Source organism: Manis pentadactyla, chromosome 3, assembly GCF_030020395.1.
Source record: "Manis pentadactyla isolate mManPen7 chromosome 3, mManPen7.hap1, whole genome shotgun sequence".
In the NCBI taxonomy this organism is placed as follows: domain Eukaryota; kingdom Metazoa; phylum Chordata; class Mammalia; order Pholidota; family Manidae; genus Manis; species Manis pentadactyla.
The window spans coordinates 218,064,401-218,083,333 of NC_080021.1; the positions used below are offsets into that span (position 1 = coordinate 218,064,401).

The following is an 18,933-nucleotide window of genomic DNA, read 5'->3' on the forward strand; positions in this document are numbered from 1 at the left end:
CATCTAACAATCATTTGAAGGTGGTCTCCCACCTCCTTCCAAACCCCCGACAGCACATGGAAGGTGGCGGAGGCAGGCTGCTCCTTTCCTTCACACACTCACAAAACACAGCCTGCAAGGCTCAGAGGCAGTGAGCTCTTGACAACTTCCTGTCACCTGGGCTCCACCACGTGGGCCGTTGACCCCATGTGCCAGCCACCCGCTAGGACCAGGGCCCATGCCGAGAGCAGGGCTGGACAGGGAGCACTCCGCAGGCCGCCTGGTTTCAAGAGCTTTCTAAGGATGACTCACACCATCCTGCCGTGCCACCACACCACTCTTGGGGAAGGGCATGGATTTGAAGCCAGTTGTGGCTATTTGAACAAAAGGGTCCTACAGAGACTAAAGCCGAATTAAGTCAGCATCCTCTGCCAGCCAGCCAAGGTAACCAACAAGTCCAGACCCTGAGGCTTTCGCATCTTTGGACGAGTCCCTCCTTTGCCCATAAGCCCCCTCAGAGGCTGGCGCAAGTCACTTCCTGTCAACACAGCAGAGTAGTGCAAAACAATAAATTTTTATTTGTTCACAGTTAAACACAAGCAACTGCCTTGACATTTTAGAACATTCTAAGAAGGACAGCAAACCCTTTTGACTCCAATTCTCATTCACTAAGATTGTACCATTTTCTCTTGCAGTTCACGTTTATGGCCATCTGATGGGGATTGTTTGACATGCTTTTAAGATCGAGGCAGGAAAGTTTAAACCTTTTGACAAGAGATGACTTTCTTAAATTTAACTAAAAGCAGTCAAAATTTTTTTTGATTTTCAGTGATGGGACCTCTTTAAACTGCAAGTTAGCCACATATGATTACCCATGATTGAATTACAAAACTAGATTACATCTCAGCACAATCTGTCCCTCCGTAATATATTCCTATGGTCCATAGAAGTCTCCTGAAAAGTGATCGCTGATTCTTCCCAGTGCAGAATGCCCGGCTGCCTCTTTGATAGGCCCACATACCTGCTGCACAGCAGCACCGTACCCTCCTGCCAAACACTGTATGGGGTGGGGAAAGGGGTGGACAGGTCGGTCTGGGGGGGTTCTCAGACTCTCAGGAGTCTCCCCTAAAAGACTCCAACTGTTCAACTAGCCTACTAATCCCAGAGGATGGATAATTTTGTGGCACTGGGAAGGGAAGAGGGGGAGAAAGGTCCTTGGCCTTCACCAACTGATTTGAGGGCCAGAGAAGTGGGCACAGGTGCTCAACCATCCCAGGCAGGTCTCCCCTGGGGCTGTAGCCACTCTTCTCTCCGGTAAACATATACAGACTGGAGAACAGCAGGGAGAAGACGGGAACACTGCTCTCCTCTGTTGCATCAGAGGGTCATGGATGGGAACCCTTTGGGCCACATGGGACAAGGGTCACAGGAGCAGCCTAGAGGCCAGGCCCCAACCTAAACTTGCTCTTTCACCTATAGAGAGAAGCTTAATCAAGTGCAATCAATTCCTTTACAGAGGTCTTAGGGAGGAGGGCAGGGACACACGTCACAGAATTCTGGATGTAAACAAATACACAAACATCTTCAGACTGGATACGTTTTCCAATACCCACTGCTGGTTGACTTTACAGCATGTACCTTAAAAAGTGAAAATGTAGCAGAGTAAGGTGTGCTGATTTGGGCCAATACATAAGGCAGCTTTCTTCCCCAAGTGAGACACAAGCTCCTGGGTGAGACTGATATTCTCCAAGGGCTACTCCAGAGAGAGGACTTTCTGAAAGCATCCGCAGGTGGCGACACTGCCTTGACTGCAGTTCTGGACTAAGCCTTCCCTCTGGCCCAAACCCTCCTTGAACCTGTCCACACTTTCTACCACTTCTTAGTGCTCTCAGTGAGAGAGACTAGGTAGCTTCACACGGTACTTTCTTTCATTTGTTCTTCAATTATTTCCTTCTGACTTCAAGTGGCATGCTCTAGGATTCAGTGAAAATTCACATTGGCTAGTCACAGCGTATCTGTTACACTCTCTACATAGAAAAACCTTTTTTTAATTCTTAACTGTATGTCTGAACCTCTGGTCCAGCTCACAGAGATCCTCTCATCGCCATGATCATTGTGTACATCCTCTTTTCCAACTGGTTTCTTGACAAAACCGCCAGAAACTCCATGTGCTGTTGCCGGGAGCCTGGCTCGGGGTCTGGAGTGCTGTTTCCTGTCACTCTGATGTGCAGGCTCTTTGGCCATGGTGGCCTGGTGGGTTAATTTTCTCTTGTCAGGGGTTTCCCGGACCTTCTCCTGGATTGTTACAGTTACTTCTAAGAAGAGTTTGGACTATTTCCCCCTGAACACAGTACATACGTTCTGGCTCACAAAGTAGCTTATCTGTCCCTTCTCTCTCCACTCGTGAAGCCTACGAAGAACCTTCTGCAGCTCATCCCAAAGGTCAGGTAGCTTCCTCTGAAACAGTCTGGGGACAAACCCAAGGAGGCCACGTCCAACCACCGGCCTTATGAGGCTGACCCTAGCACTCATCTCCAGAGAGACTGTTAAACCTCTTGACCCAAGAAACAACCTTCATCTCCTACCTTTGGATTTCAGTCAGTTTTCTTACTTGTGACCAGGTATTTTTTCCAATCCCATACTAACAATTCTTGTAAACTTTATGGCAGAACCTCGTCAAAAACTTTTTTTTAATTTATTAAGTTCTGTCTGGGAGACCTATGTGCTTCTTTCCTATAGTAGATTCAGGAACTCATTTTTCCTGTGGAGGCCATGCTGTCATCTCCAAGCTCCACTCCCCTCCACCCCCACCAATGGTACTGTAGTGCTTCTTTTAAAAACAAATTTCATGCTGCCCAAGAAGCAGACTCCAGCCTGTTGTGACCCCAGTTAGTGTCAGGTGGGGGTCAGAGTGGGTTACGCACTTTGGCCAAACAGCTCTGAGGCAGGCAAGCCTGCTCAAGAGACACTGTGGGCAGGCTGACCCCCATGGGCTCCAGGCTGCTCCCTCAGTCCCAAGCCAGCTCTGCCCCAACACCAATCCCCCGCCAGTTCCCAGGCCTGAAGTCTCCCTTGGGAGCTCCCCTTCCACCGCGGGTCCATCGTTTAATACTCGCCGCCACGTGATCAAGTGACCTGCTGATCCTTGGCAGGTTTATCATTTTAAAACCAAACCAAACCTTACTATTAACTCGAGATCTTTACAACACAAAAACCTCCATTTTTAGATGGGTAACTTCAACATGACTCCAGGTCTTAATCTACCAGCCCTGACTGATTAAACGCACGGCTCCTAGAACCCAAAGGAAGCTGGGTGCAGCTCTTCTGGACCAGCAGGGTTGTAAGCTGAGCAAACAGATGCCCAGGCCCCAGGAATGTGCCCAGGGCCAGAGAGCTGCCTGCAGAGCGCCAGCACGGGCCGCCATCCACTTAGCCATGCTGCCTCCTTCTTCCCTCTATTTGTACAATCCACCCACTGAAAAAAATTTTTTAATGTTTTTCTTCCTTCACACTGGCTTCCTTGCCTTTGCTAGTTAGAGAAAAGGCTTTGATTTAAGCGCCTGGTTATCTTTGTTCTGTGGCACAGATCTCTTGGGCTTGGGGAGGGGGGTAAGTGTTTTGAACCAGCTGCAATAGTTACCCTGTATTCAGTTTTCCTTTCTGAACTTGCTTGTGTTTTCCTTTGCTAAAACTGGATTAGGAAACAAGAACGTATTCAGTTTTAAGCTTTCCTTTAGACAAGGCTGAGTTAACTGTGTGTGTCACTAACACTCCACGTGGGACCCCAGCAGCAGTAGCCAATGCCATGCTGGGCCGCGCGCAGCCAGGGGCGTACCCTCCTCAGGCTGCCAATCAGTCACAACTGAAAACCCCGTCCCCAGAGGCCTCCTGCCAGTACAGCCATGGTGACAGAGCCTCTTGTTACCCAGCTCCCTGTGGGTAGGGATGCTAGACTACTTATTCCACACGAAAACAAGAGACTTTTACCCTCACGTGCTGAAAGCTTCCATGTGCAGTAAGATTTCGTACCATTACTGTTTGCCTTTTCTCTCTTCATGGCTGAACCCTTTCAACTAAAAGTTTTAACTAAAAGGATAAAACATCAGATTCCTCAGCTCTTCCCCCCCACCCCCCCTTGCCTCAGCTGGAAGATCAGGCCACAGCTCTCGGGCATCTAGCACTGACTTCAGGAGCGAGTGCTGAGCCCAGAGCCCAGGTGCGCCACCACCACAGGTGTTCTGAGCGTACCCCTCTCCAGAGCATGTGCGGGCAGCCCGGGAGATCCCCAGCAGTCAACCTTTGTCAGCGCTCCCCAGGACGGCTCTAGGGCGCTCTGCCGTCACTAACAGCACCAAGCTCCCTCAACAGTTGGCCTCTGAAAGCGAGAATGGTGTAAAGATGCTGTTACTTTTTCGGGGCCCCAGAACCTCCTACAGGGAGGCAACTCTAACAGCCTGAGAAACGTGGCCACTGAGCTCTGAAGAAACTCTCTGGGCCTTCAGGGCCTTTCTGCTGCAGCGCCACATGGCAGCTGACATGGACGGCAGGCTGAGAGACACAAAGGGAGGCGGGCAGATGGAGGGGTTTCACCACGAGGCTCGGCAAGCTCAGCCATGCCTGAAGGGGCAGCTCCTCATCACAAGTGCTTCCTGGGCAACTGCTGCAGTCACCACCCTCCCCCCTGCAGAGGGCAGGTTTTACCACCCACACCCCAACCTGTGGTCAGAACAGTACCAGCTTTCGAGCAAATGGCAAATAAATAAGAGGTAGTGGGGAAGGAGGGACAGAATGTTCACAGAGGAGAGTAGGGTCTCCACAGTGCCAGCTCCAGACTTCTCAACCAACAGACATTTGTTCACACAGAACTTTCTCGGAAATCAAAAGAACGTAAGGGTGAAGACACCATTGTTTTTCTAGATCTGCTGCTTCAGATGCTGAACTTCAGAACCAAAAGCAGAGGAAAAGTCTCACGTAAAAGCTTTCACGTGAAGATAGTCAGCTGCTCACACTGTCCTCCTGAGAAGGGACAAAAACGGACTTACCTGCACCACCACCAATTTACCTGGGCCAACAGCCAGCCAGCCCAGTTATCTGAGCTTTAGGGAAGGGAGAGAGTGATGTGTTAGACTCAAAGATTAGATTTGGCCTCATATTGCACAGGTTCAAAGGACGCAACCATTTTGGGGAAAGGGAGGAAATAAAGCTGCTGAGGAATGCAAAGTGGCCCTTGGGTCAGTACACCCTGCTGGGAACATAAGAGACGATTGCGGGTGGGGGGAGGGAAGGAAGAGGCATCTTAATACCAGACCCAAAAACCGTTCTGCATTCAGTCAGCTGTTAAAAGGACCATCCCATTCCCACTGCGTGAGCTAGCCACTCAAACCCCGGAAATAGGAAAGCTTTGAATCGTGCATCACACCTCCTGTTCTATGCCAGCAATATGCAAGGTGACACTGATTGGCCGCCATCCTAGCTGTGTTCGTGCTGAGTCTCATTGTAATCCATGATATGGAACTGCCCGACACTGCCCGGGCTGGGGGGAGACGGGTGTGGGCCATCCAGGTTCAGGGGCGTCTTGGCTTCTGCACCCAAGTCTTTGCCCAGCTCTGTCTTCAGGGTCTCGGAAAGGCTACTGATGGCCACGCTGTCCTCATCACACTGGCTCTCACTCTTATTACGGAACAGCTCTCGAGCCTTCATGCCCAGGAAGCTCTTTGAACTGGGCAGTGAGCCCACAGTCGCAGGGATGCTGGCAGAGGGCTCTCCCATGGCAGCTTCCCACCGGCTGCCCAAGGAGCCTGCCCTCTGGTGTGGGGTTTTCTCCGGGGCAGAAAGCTCACTGCTGCAGCGGCCTCCACCTCCTCTACTCCCACCACTGCCCCGGGCAAAGCCAGGTCTGGGGGGCCTGGTCTCACCGTTGTGGCCAGACGCCTCTGCGTTGTGCCCTGTTCCAGAATTCGAGCAGCTGTCATTATAACAGTCAAGCCTGTAAGAAACCCAGGGAGGGGAAAAGGGGCTGGTGACCGCAGAGACCGTCTTTGGGACATGGGGAATTACCCTGTCGCGCCCTTACTGTGACCTTGAGCTCTGCCAGCCCACCCTTTGTTTTATAATAGAGGACTCAGGCGTGACATCTCATCGAGAGAGACTTCAGTCACAACTAGGGGTACCAGATGGCAATCCACACATGAACTGCTTCCTGTGGGGTGATGTGGGGTCAAGGAAGAGGAACATGGAGGGGGCAGCGGCCGTTCTGCGGGAAGGCACGTCAGGGGCGGCTCTGCAGGCGAGCTGAGTGCTGCCGCCGGGCGAATCAGGCCGCAGTCGCTCCCAGTGCCACTCAAGGCCTTGCTCTCTGGGTGGCAGCTTAATGACAAGGCCACCAATGCCAACCCTTTGTTCCTACCTTTCTTCTGCCACTTCAGCTGCTTCTGTTTTCTCTTCTTCAAGTTTTTTCAGGAGGCCATCTTTCTCCAAACGGCCATACAGATCTAAGATCTCCAATTCAAACACTTGGGTAATCCTCTTCTGAGCCTCGTACCTGCTCTCCGCAGCCTGCAGCTGTCCCCTGAAAGATACACACCACCCAGAATAAAGAAGCCCACCTACTGAAACACCCATCACCACAAAAACCTTTCCTGATGAAAGTTACCTTGCCTGGAGTTTGACATCCTCTAAGTATTTCTTCTGTTCCAAAAGAAGGTGGTCTTTCTTGGCCAGATGAGATTCCAGTTCCAAAATCCTTTTCTGAGAGGTATCCAGCCTCTGATTCTGCTGGAGGACATGGCTTCTGTTTTTTTCTAGTTCTTTCCGGTACGCGGCTTTCATCATTTCCACTTCCTGAAAAAGGGACTGGAGTTAGTGCTTTTAGAAAACGAACGTGCCTATCCATTTTGAAAATTGAGGTGATAAGCACTGAGAAGGCACTTAAGTATACTGCTGGTGGAAATAAAAATTAGTACAACTTTCTGGAAAGTAAGCTGGCAGCAAGTATCAACCTAGTAACCTTTCCTTGAAACTTATGCCTAAGGAAATAATTTGAAATATGACTACATTTTGGCACAAAAATAATCACCACGGCATACTCAGAAGGGCAAAAAACTAGTAGAAACACTGGTAAGTCTAACATCAGGTAAATAGTTAAGTAAAGCTGGCAGCAAGTATCAACCTAGTAACCTTTCCTTGAAACTTATGCCTAAGGAAATAATTTGAAATATGACTACATTTTGGCACAAAAATAATCACCATGGCATACTCAGAAGGGCAAAAAACTAGAAACACTGGTAAGTCTAACATCAGGTAAATAGTTAAGTAAATTAAAGTACATCTTACATTTGTAAGTTTTTAAAAACTACATTATCAGTACAAAGATAAGAAAGCAAACTATAAAACCCTGTGAGTAGGATGATTCACTATGTAAATGCACATTCACCAAACAGCAAGTGAAAATGTGCCACGGGCCGATATCCGGTTACAGCTTGCATCTGGTGGTGGTGCAGTTTGCTGTTAGATCCTCCTTCCTCTGCCACAACTGGCTAAGGTAAAGCTACAGAGGCGACGCGAGTGGAGCAGGTGTGCTCTGGCAAAGCAGCAGAGCGGTGCCCTTGCAAGGTGTGTGCACCACACCAGGCTGATGGCCTGCCTGCTGGCTTAAACTCAAATCAAGCACAATCCCCTTCTCTGAAAGACAGGTGGGTGGAGCGTGGTTCCAGCAGGCAGGTGTTGTATCTGTGTTGTGTGCTCACTGGGGTAACATGCACAACATTAGATTTATCATCCATTTGTTTTTTTTAAAAAAAATAATAAACCATAAGAAGCAAGGACATGATCTTCCACAGAGGCACCTCAGCCTCCTCGGCCTCGAAGATGACCATGAGCCCAATGCTTGCTCGACGTAGGTGGGACAGATTTAAGCTCAGACTGGACGCCAGATTGTGTAGGCCTAGCAGCTCCAGACTTTAGCACAGGTTAAGTAGACAAACTGGGCCATTGTCATAAGTAACAGCACATGTTTACGGAGACTCAAACAAAGTATTCAACTAGGAACGTTCATGCGCTTTCACTACGCCCCACAACCACACCATGAGGTGCACGCCCAACACCCAACAGCCATTCCCCACCCGGTTCTCAGATACCCATCCCTCCTCTCCCATTTGACTGTGCACACAACACAACCCTGGCAAATAACAAAGGTGCTAAGTCTGGGGAAGTGTTCCTGGGAAAGGTTTCCTTGCTGAGACCCAAGGAAGCAACAGCCTCTCTCCGTTACGGCATCCCTGGTGGTGGCTGTGACTATGGCACACCCCTTACAGCCATGAGGACTGTGACCCCGAGGACAGGGCTGATGGGTAGGTGAAGTGCAGGGGAGTGGGGAAGAACCAGGCTCCTTGAAGCTGTCCCTACACTGCTGACTTGACCAGCCTGGAACTCAACTGCCCCAGACCTCCTGCCAAGTGAAAAGCCAAACTCCCTATGGCTAGGCCCATTTGTTTGCTTTGCTGCTGCTTATCACCGAAGGCATCTCAACTGTTACAAGTCAGCACCATCACCCCATTTGCTGACTGTGAAACAGGGCTCAGAGGGGTCAGGTGGCTTGCTTGAGGCCTCAAACACAAGTGCTCCCCCTGGAAGACAGCCCCTGAGGCGGGTCCACCTAGACTTCTCTCGGGACATCAGGAAGGCACTGAAGTAAGCTTTTTCAGAGGTTCTGCTGGCCCAGTGTGTTTTCTCCTCTTTCCTATGCTTCCACATGGGAAATGATGCTTCCACAAGGTGGTCACTGGTTTCTAGAGGAAGTTCCATATGTAACATCCTTCTAAGGGGGTCTGAATCTGAGAGCCAAGAGGAGCCAAGGAATCAGGAGTGACCCTAACATGGAAATCACACCTCTCTGACTCTGGGACCACTCCATGTGCGGCTGCGACAGGAGGCACCCGAGCACTCGCTGCTAAAGGTCTGGTCCCCACGCAGGCCACCCGGGGCTGCTTGTAAGGGACACAGAGCTCCCGCCTCAACGCCACTGCTGAGGTGCTGGTGAATGCAAGGCCGTCCTCATGCTGGCCTTGCTGCCAGGACTGGGCCGCCACCTGCTGAATTCAGAACTTAAAGGAAGAAAAAGCGTTGACCCCTGTGCGCCCACAGTCTTGAGAGTCGTGCTGACAGGGTGGGCTTCCATCCTTTCCCTCCGTCTCTATGAAGGGGGCATGGGTATGAGGAGGGGAACACTCGGTCTCCTACCCTGGGCCCACCTACACCTGACTTAACTTCAGCAACCCCGCCGGGGCAAACGAGCTCACACGATGGCTGAGAGCGCTTGCGTGAGGCCAGGAGAGGCGGAAAGGGACGGCAGGCTGCTCAGCCCCTTGCAGAGAACAGCTCACAGAGCCCCAGCCCCTCGGGTGACATGCCGTGGACGTGGTCCAGGGCCCTGAGAGCTTCCCGCCTGAGGTCAGGCCCCGAGCCCCGGCATACCTTTGTGGTGTCCGAATGCTTGTTCTGCAGTTGTTCCAAATACAGCTCATTGACCTCCCCGAGGACCAACAGCTGCCTGTTCAGGAACTCCATCTGCTGTTGGACCGACTCACTGTTTGAGAGCTAACCAAGATGGAAGCAAGCAGGTGAGAGACCCAACCACACCAGACGAGCAAGTGGGCATCCGGCAGGGAGCAGCCGGGAGCCGGCCCTCCCGTGCCAGGGCAGAGCAGGCAGCTCCTGTGGTTTCTGGCAGGAGGAAGGCACCCGGGGTGAAGGGAACGGACAAGACGTACTTCAAAATTATGCCATTCAAAGGGAAGGTGACACAGATGTGTCACCCAAGGGATGCCTGGAGAAGACGGGCACGGTTATGCCCAGCGGAGCAGGGACACGAGGTCTGTAGCACAGAGCCCCAGGGAAAACTCACTCGTTCTTGAGTATGTGGTTTTTACAGAGTGCAGTGAATCCCAGGAGAGCCTGACTCAAAACCGTGAACGAGCTTTAAACACGCAGGGCATCGGGGAGCTCCCCGGGAGGCACGGCAGGGCTCAGGCTGGCCAGTTCTCCACTGGGGAGACCGGCCTGCACACTGTGGGAGGTTTAGCAGCACCCTGGCCCCTATCCATTCTGTGTCCACTCTGTGCAAAAATGTCAACGAAAACTGTCCACACACTGCCACGTGTCCCCACCCCAGGGCCGGTGACTCACTCCCTGCTGTGAGCTTCTGACACAGACACGCAAGGAACGCATCTGTCCTGTCAGCTAGCGGGTGCAAACAGGCTGGCTCGTCCCAACCCTTCCTTACCTTCTGGGAAACCTGACTGAGCAGCAGCTCAGTGTGGCACACCTTGCTTCTGGCATTCCTCAGCTCCAGGCCCAGCTTCGCGATCTTGTCCTGGGAGTCCTCCAGCTTTGTCTACCCGAAGAGACACACCACGAGGTTAGCACCGGCAGGCCAGGCAAGGGCCCACCTGGCCGGGGCCCACAGAGAACTGGGAAAGCCTAGTTCCTCGGTTGTTCTACTATTCTTGAGCCATTGGGATTTAATTTCTTAGCTTGAAAAAGTAAGTTAAGGTTGATTCCTGAGTTCCTGATTTAACAAAAGAAAGAAAGAAAAAAAAGACCTTAGATTCCCAAACCAGGGGCCAAAGAGCCCCGTGGCTGTGTAGCAAACTCATAGGGATTTAAAATTTTTGAAGGAACAGAGCGACATCTGTCGGTCACCATGTGAACTACCAACTGAGACAGGCAGTTCAGTTTCAGTATTAGATGTGCTGTGCGCCGGTGGACGGCGCCATCTCTGCAAAGCTGGGCTTCAGGTGGCTGCTGGGAGAAAAGTAACCATACAAAAACCAATGTGAAACAGGACAGGACAGTGTCAGTGTCCCCTCTGATTGAAGGTCTGAGACTGTGCAGTGCCCAACAGGTGTAAGCAATTGTGGTGTTATGTGTATTATTTTCAAACAGCTACTAACTTGTCAGGACATAACACTAAGAACTGTTCGGTGTTACTTCTGGCTGCTGAGGGCCAGGAAAAAAATCACTGCCATGCTAAGGGAGCTACACACCAAGAGCTGGAGAACCTGTGTCCCAGACAAAATGCATCTGGCGTGAAATCGATGTGCCGCAACTTCAGAGAGGGAAGTTCTTCACCTTAGTTAACATGAACAAAAGTGCTTTCATGCCCTTGTTTCGTGGCCACTTCTACACAAGCTCCCATTTACTGCCCCTGATTCAGGAGACTGCCACCTCCCCTTACTCCACCTCCCTTTGCCACTGACCCCCAGCACCGGCCACACTCAGCAGTACCCCGCTGACTCTGCCGGGGGTCACTTTCTGTACCTGCAGTTCCTGGCTCTGGTTGTAGAATTCCTCCCGGTCATGCTGCAGCTGTCTGATCTGGCTGTGGAGCTGGGTCACCACCGTGTCTCGCTGCTCCTGAAGCTGACTGTATCTGGCTTGTTCTTTCTGCAGACTAACCTTCCACATCTGGATGTCTTTCTCTTGTAACTTCAACTGGTCTTTCTAGCGGAGACCAAAGATGCCATCATCTTAGCTGGTGGTGAACATGGGCGGTGATGCTGAAGCATTTAACAGACGCCACAACGTTTCACCTAAACAGTCACATGCCGCCCTGAACCTATGGCTACAGGCCCAGAATCTGACACCACATATCATCTAACTTGGCTTGGGGCAAAAGTGCTACCAAATTTCACGTTACCAAATTTATCCTAAGTTGTTAAAGACCTTCTATCAGGATAAATTTGCTCCCAACACCCTCAAAAGTCCTAACCACCAGCACTGGAATAGCATGTCCAATTAAGGTCACTAAAAGATGAACATTTACTGAACGATCACCCTGCGCCGGGCACTGAACATGGGCTTACTGACATGATTTCCTTTCATCACCACAGTTAAAATAGGTGCTGCTGGCATTATTTCCATTTTACAGAATGTTAACAGAGACTTCAGGTAGCTAACTTTAGTTCTCAAAGTTAACAGGTGGTAGAGCCAAAGATTAATCTCCTGGTCTGAATGGCTTCACAACTGTGCCCCAAGTTTTTGCCATAAAACAACTTCGGGAGAGCTGGTTCCACATTTGGAGAAACAATCTTTTGACTCTGTTGTCATCAGGGCCACCTACACACACAGACTCACCTGTCCCCACATCCCCACAGTTTGCGAGAGCTGCGAGGGCAATCAGACGTCTAGCTGCCCACGTCCCCCTCAGAGGGTTAAGCGACCTGGCCAAGCAGTACCACTAAGCAGAGCTCGGAGAACTGCCTCTCTTTACAAACTGTCACGGTGGCACAGAACAAAAGAAAAAACGAGCCCACCTTCTCCTAGCCCTTGTGCCACTCACCATCGCCGCATTGTGTTCCTCCAGGGCAGCCGCTCTGATCACCTTGCGGAGGAGCCGCCTGTTCCGGAGCGCATGCTGCTGCCTCTTAAAACGCTCATAGAGTAACTGGTTGTGCAGTAAAAGCAACTGGTTACGGAGGGTGCGGATCTCATCTGAGGGAGGAGAGCCTGATTTTAAAGCAGAGGGAGGGCAGCAGAGATGCCTTTTACTTACGGTTCAGTCAAGCCCCTGCCCAGGGTTTGTTAGCTCAAGAAACACAATTCCTTTAAGAAACAAATCACCACTCACTTTGCGAATGACCACTTGGTTCTCGGCAACGGCCACTCATTAGGTGGTGAGGGGAGATTTCTACCTATCTCCCTTCTGAAGGAATGAGAGGGGTTTAATGTGGGATGGCTCTTGCGAGCTTTTTTTACTTTTCCCCACAAGCCTGAACCAGCCTTGTTCCTTCACACCGTGTTCTCCTCCAAGACCTCTCCCAGTACCACCGCCTGCACTTGGGTCTTTTCCAGGGAAGCCTGGCAAGATATCTGCACTTTTTACACTCCCTCTCCCAAGCCCTTGGTACTTGCCACTTCTCAAAAATAGGAATGCTGGCTTTGTGACACTTGAGATACTATTTAGCCAAGCAGATAATCTGGCTGGAACAGGAGCAAAGGGGAGCTGTTTCCTAGAGGGCACACCTCCTTCAAGGAAGAAAAGGCAACAAGCGAGCAGGATCCACCACAGGGGCTGGATTTGGAGCCAAAGTAACTTTACCTCCAAAGTGGGTCCAGTCCACAGACTTGCTGGGTAAAGACAACCTAGGAAGAAAGTTGTTGAATAACAAAGTTACTGACCTTACCCAGAAAAAACTTAATTGGACTTTTAATTGTAGCAAGGTTAGATCACTTCCCTGTGATCAGAAGTGGCACTAGTTAAAAGATTTTGAAACCCACAGTTGCAGGGAGTCAGAGGAGAAGCCTTGCAGAGCGGGGGCCCGAGGGCGGGGCTCACCGTGGCCTCCTTCCGGCAGCCGCCTGAACAACTGCTCAAACACCCAGAGCTGTTTCCAGCCCTCTGCTGAAATACAGGGGAAGCTCAGTTTAAAGAAAAAGGAGGTAATTTATCCTGAGCCTATTACACCAAATCTCATTCAAAAAGAGGAAGCTTCAATATCATCATCTCTGTCAAATTCCACCTTAGGTTACTATAAAGAAGAAAACTTAAAACTAACATTCCCCAAGAATCTGTTCAGAAATGGCAGAGGATTGGAACTCTGGGCTAGCAAGTCCCTTATCCTTTCCTGGACCACCTCTGAAAAGGGTAATATAGGAAGGGTTGAAACCAGTGTGTCTCAGGTCGGTTTCTTTCTAAAAACCGTTATGGAGGGTGGGAGTGGAGACAGGGGCAGGCCACCCTCAACTTGCATTATAATGGTGCTAATTTTTATCTCCCATCTGATGAACTATGTTGCCAAAAGAGGAAAACAAAAAATCTGTAGCTAGAGGAGGAGACACTACGACAAATCCTCCTATATTATTTGTACCAAAACTTTGTTCTCAAATTTTCAGAGAGCAAATGTGAAAGCATTTCAGTGTCCTCATAACACAGTGGCACAAAGAGGCCTATATGGAAAGGATTCATTTTTAAAGGGGCCGCAGTTATCGGAGGGCTTACTCCAGCTTAACATGTATACACAGACGATACACAGGTTCACGCAGGAATGAAAGCAGCAGACTGGAAGGGCGTCTGACACACAGGAGGGCCGGCTGCCCCTGGTAAAAGCGTGAGGAATGGCTCGTGTGCCCGCCCCTCTGCCTCCTGTATTTCTGTATTTCCTCCCAAAGCGGAGTGTTCACAGAGCCCAGGCCACGCCTTACTTGCTGAGCTCCTTGCCGTGAGCCTCCGCCCCTTGCTGTATCAGCCTGTCCAGCACTTCCACTGGGGAGGCAGACGGCGCACAGTCTTCCTCTGCGGTGCCTTTCGCTTTCTGTGACAGTTCCTCAGTCTTCTTGCTGACAAAATGACGGGCAGTCTTGGGCAATGCCACCTCGAACAGATGATCATATGGGGGAGGCTGCCCACTTCCAAACCCCACTCCCCTCTGAGGTGGAATTTTACAAGGGCTGGGCGTGAGGATGCTGGTCTCCAGGGAAGCCTGGCGCTCCCTGCTCCCGGCAGGGCTTTCCTCCGCGCTGCCACAGGGCAGGTCTATGGGAGTAAAGGCTTGCTTTGGTGCGTCAGGCCCAAGCTTGTCCTGGGAGGAGTTCAAGGGCTCAGGGTTCACACTGGCGCCCTGGGCCCCGGAGGCGGCCGAGTGGGTCTTCCGCGGACAGCCCGGGAGACTGTCCCGGTAGAAGGGAGAGTCAAAGCCTCCTCGAGGAGCCAGGAGCTCGGCGCCGGCCGTCGTGATCTCAGAGAGTTCTTTAAATATTGCGGCTGGGGGGTGGGAAGGAGACAAGAAACACCGCAGTCATCCGGCCATCAGAGTGAGGCCACGCTATGTGGGACTGTGTGCTGCCACGTGCCCCCCCAGAACAGACAGAAAGCAGCCTCCCTTCAGCTGGCATAGGACCCAGAATAAAACTCCCAACTTCTTCCCCCAAGAGGAAAACCAAGCAAGGCTGTGAGTTTTGACACTAAATCCCGACTTCAGAGCGGAGCAAGGGAGGCTTTTATCAGCTCGCAGCCGTCTCGCCCAGAATCCCCCAAGAATTACCTTCTTCTTTATCCTTTTCAAAGCTGTCTTCCTCAGAGGCCAGGCCACCTAAAAACCCTGGAAGATCACTCAGAGTGACGGGACCTCTGCCGCCAGATGGCTCTTCTGTAGGGGAACAAAGACAGCGCGAGTCGGAGGAACACACCGCAGCAGAGCGGGCAGAGCGGGCGTGGGGCGGCTCTTCCTGCTCAACAGAGAGAGGGCTGGCACCGGCCCCCTCCTGCAGCCGCTACAGCAAGCTGCGGCGACCAACCCAACCGAAGGCACCAAAAAATGATTCCACACAAAACAAAATTCTCCATTCTTAATGTCTCAGAGAATAAAACCAGCTCAAAACACAGGTACTTCACTACAACTAATTAAAAGCTTTATTTGATATTATTATTAAGTTGGCTTTTAGAATTAATTACATGTTTCATTATCTCTGGGCTTCAGTGTTTTGCAGTGTTCTGGAATTTCTTGTTTCCACATACAACCCAATAGGAGGAGACAAGCAAGGTCTACGATTCCCCACGGATTTTACCTAGTCCTCTGTCATTCAGCAGCTGTTGTCTGTGTAGACAGGGCCTTGCAGAATCTGCTCTCTCTTCCTAAAACGACAGGCACCATTTAAACCACAAGGTGGACAACTGTGAGCATATTCTCCAATGCAAGAGAAACATCCTAAATATCTAAAATTTTAGTATATTATTAAGGAGTTTAAAGTTTAGCCAAGTGAGTCTCAAAATGTTTGGTCTCAGAATAACTTCCTATTCCTAAGAATTATTGGGAATCCCCTGAATTTGTTTTTTTTTTTTTTAATGAGGTTGTATCTATTCAGTGACCATATTAGTAATTAAAACAGAAAATTTTAAAATACTGAACTAGTAATTCACTGAATAAATGCATTACATGTAAAAACAAATAACATATTTTTATGAAAAACAACTATATTTACCAAAAACAAAACAAAACAAATTTAGTGAGAAGAGTGGAGCTGTTTTATCACATCTTTGCCATCTCTTTCAAGTACCTGGCTTAATGGAAGGCAGCTGGATTCTCATAGCTACTGCTGCACTCAATCTGTGCAATACATTATAGAATATTCTGGGGCCCCCAGGTAAGTAATTATATACATACAAAAAGTAAATGTATGTTAACAGACTTTTCAGATAACTGTGGATAACCATCTTTGATAGCACACCAAAATTTGACAAGGGGTCATTTCTTACAGGTCAGCTGCAATGTGGAATCTGAACCATGGCAATTAACGTTTCTACTGTGTTAAAATCCGCTAGTTGACCTGGTGCTCTGAGTGCACCTTTTACCTAAGTATGAGTTTGTAACATCATACATTGGACATTTAGGAAATACTGACTCACTAAGTTATGCAGATCTGCCAAATGTTGAAACATTTCCTTATACAATATCAAAAACCTAAATTATTAACCAAACTTCCTAAAACTTTTCAGTCTCATCATAAAGGCCTCAGGGATGCTATCAAGCTCATGGTGGCAGATACCAGTTAGTTTTTTAATATTCTAATTTCACCTGAGTTGAATTTACCATGGGCAACAAACACCATTAGCTGTTTATTTTGAGCTGGCAGACTTAGCTTGTCATTTAAGAAACTGCCACTTAAGAAACTGCCAGATACTCAAGTCTGAATAAACACAGTTTTTCAGTCAGTTGTTCTTTCAAATAAAACTGGTGCTCCACGAAAAAGAGCAGCTGGTTCAGCTCTCAACTCAAATAATTGCACATTGCTTGAGATGACCACCATAGTTTGGTTTGTAGTAAACATGCTTTATATTTCTATTTTATCACAAAGAATACTAAACATACATGTTCTCAAGGGTCAATATTTAATAAAATCAGTAATTTTAACTGCCTTCTACTACTAGAAGCTCTTAAATTCTCAGTGTTTTTCTTTTTTCCTTTTAAACTGAAAACACATCAAGGAAGAAGAGTGCCATCCCCACTGGCACCATTCAGTGCCTGCTTCAATTTGTGCTAAGGGGCAGCCACTTCACCCACTGTTGTCCCTGCGCCGTGCGTGCCAATGGCAGCACAGTGACATGGGCAAACGGCAGCACAGCGTTACTGTAACCGCTCCCTTCACCTGCTCCCTTCACCTCACAGAGTCCCTAGGAGGGTGTCGGGACCATAGGGGGGCAGATCATACTTTAAGAGCTGCTGGTTAGTCTATTTTCAATTGTTCTGACTGAAACCCATCACATTTTAGATCAAAATCCTATTGGTATGGCAGGCTTCACAAAGCAAGGACGTGAACGGGTCACTGTGCTTGGGCAGAGGGACAGCAGACCAGCCTGAACACACCTTCCTGGGGGGCGTGGCTGCGGCCTGCGGGAGTGAAACGTGCACAAAGTCATCCGAATGGCAGAGCGGGACTGGAGGAGGAGAAGTTGCTGGGGTTCCCAGAGGAGTTCCTTTTCCACCTACTCAGAGACAAGGACAGAATAAACACAGTCACTGAGCCTAACAGAAAAAACAGTGAATTTTTTTCAGCCTGTTACCACAAAGAAAGCTGCCAAAGTTAGCTTTCTGGGGATCTAGAGCAGTCTTTCTTTTTTAGGTTCACTTTACATGTTCTTACTGGAAGTCCCAGGCATTTGCATTAGGTGTCAAACATAGGTCATTAAGGCAAGTGGCTCCCAAACCCACTGTTGGATCTTTCTTGTCATAAAAGGTAGGCCTAAGCTAACCCACCAAATCCAACCTAAGACATACTTACCAGTTGTACCAAAGACTTTACTGTAAGGGTGGGACAGATCAGATGGGACATTTCCAGGAGAAGTTGGAGGAGTGGTCATACCACAAGCCATGGATGGGCTCCAAAGGGTAGCCTGGGAAGTTAGTAAGGAATGTCAGCAATGATGGATGAACACTAAATCATCCCCAAGGTTTTGATCCGTGACTGACGGTCACTTTAAATATAGTCCTTTCAAATGGAAAAAGCATCGTACTAAGTGTTATTAAGAGACAAGTTGCATTTTCTAGGTCTAGACTCCACAGGGACACATGTGGCAATAGTGACTTTCTGTGGTAGGATCGCGCATCCTTAAATGGACTCCCGAAAGGAGAACAGGCTTTCCCAACCATATGCTAAATCCTGACCCAAGTGGCTGGCTTCATCAGCAAGCAGAGAGGAAAGCAGGCACGCTACTTGACACCATACTTGTGGCGGCTCAGTTGACAGCCGAGTCGATGGGGAGCTCAGAGTCTGAGGTAGCTGCCCGGGCATAGTTAACAACATCAGTCGAGAGGTGGGGTGAGGAGTAGAAGTAACACTCCCTAAAACGAAAGGGAAAGAATGCACGGGGTTAGTGGGTGCTTTTACATTATTCTGATAAAAACACTACAGTCTGCTAGGTCACTAGGTCATATGCAGTTCTCTACATTTAAAAAACCTGAGGGAACTCCTGACATCCTTGGGACAAAGTAACATTTAAAAGGTTCTTCAGAAATAAAGTTCGTTAAGGTCTGATGCCTAGTTCAGCTTCATGATGGCTTGAGGAAGCACAACGTGGATGACAAGTTCAGTGTGTGCAACGTACAGGTAAGCCCAACTTTCATATGAAACCCATTCTAGATTGTCCAGACTCATGTAAACTGTGTCAACGCTGTAGCCCAGAGGGCCTCCCTTAGAAGTACCTGAAAAATGGAACGATTCCCTTATGAGGTGGAGCCAAGAAATCAAACACGTGAGTCCATTTTTTTAAAGTATTGAAGACACATCCCCAAGTCTGCTGGTATGCTATCAGGTAGGAGAGCAAGGATATGGGGCCCAAAGTAAACTTGGAGGAGGAATTAATCAGGAGAAAATGGAGGCAAATTCAAATTTTAAATACTTGGGAAGTAGCTCCTAGGAAACTAAGTCTTATTCTAGGAAAAGAAAACAGTCAATAAAAACAAA

General features: G+C 49.3%; 1 protein-coding gene across 9 annotated transcripts in view; it reads right to left on the reverse strand.

Annotated features, from left to right (window-relative positions):
- Positions 1-533: 533 nt before the first annotated feature.
- The window catches only part of TSC1 (TSC complex subunit 1), a 50,925-nt gene continuing 32,525 nt past the window's right edge, over positions 534-18,933 (reverse strand). For 7 of the 9 annotated variants that reach the window (XM_057499161.1, XM_036913455.2, XM_036913454.2 and 4 more), the window contains 14 exons: positions 18,196-18,311; positions 17,752-17,863; positions 17,337-17,455; positions 15,541-15,607; positions 15,018-15,122; positions 14,179-14,737; positions 13,076-13,119; positions 12,317-12,483; positions 11,296-11,478; positions 10,259-10,369; positions 9,451-9,573; positions 6,632-6,819; positions 6,386-6,547; positions 534-5,965 (listed from right to left, as the gene is read on the reverse strand). In XM_057499161.1, coding sequence (XP_057355144.1) covers positions 5,449-5,965; positions 6,386-6,547; positions 6,632-6,819; positions 9,451-9,573; positions 10,259-10,369; positions 11,296-11,478; positions 12,317-12,483; positions 13,076-13,119; positions 14,179-14,737; positions 15,018-15,122; positions 15,541-15,607; positions 17,337-17,455; positions 17,752-17,863; positions 18,196-18,311 — 2,573 coding nt within the window. In that variant the 3' untranslated portion in view covers positions 534-5,448. Of the gene's footprint in view, positions 5,966-6,385; positions 6,548-6,631; positions 6,820-9,450; positions 9,574-10,258; positions 10,370-11,295; positions 11,479-12,316; positions 12,484-13,075; positions 13,120-14,178; positions 14,738-15,017; positions 15,123-15,540; positions 15,608-17,336; positions 17,456-17,751; positions 17,864-18,134; positions 18,312-18,933 lie in introns of those variants that run through there. The other 2 variants (XM_036913456.2, XM_057499163.1) reach the window with 2 other exon arrangements.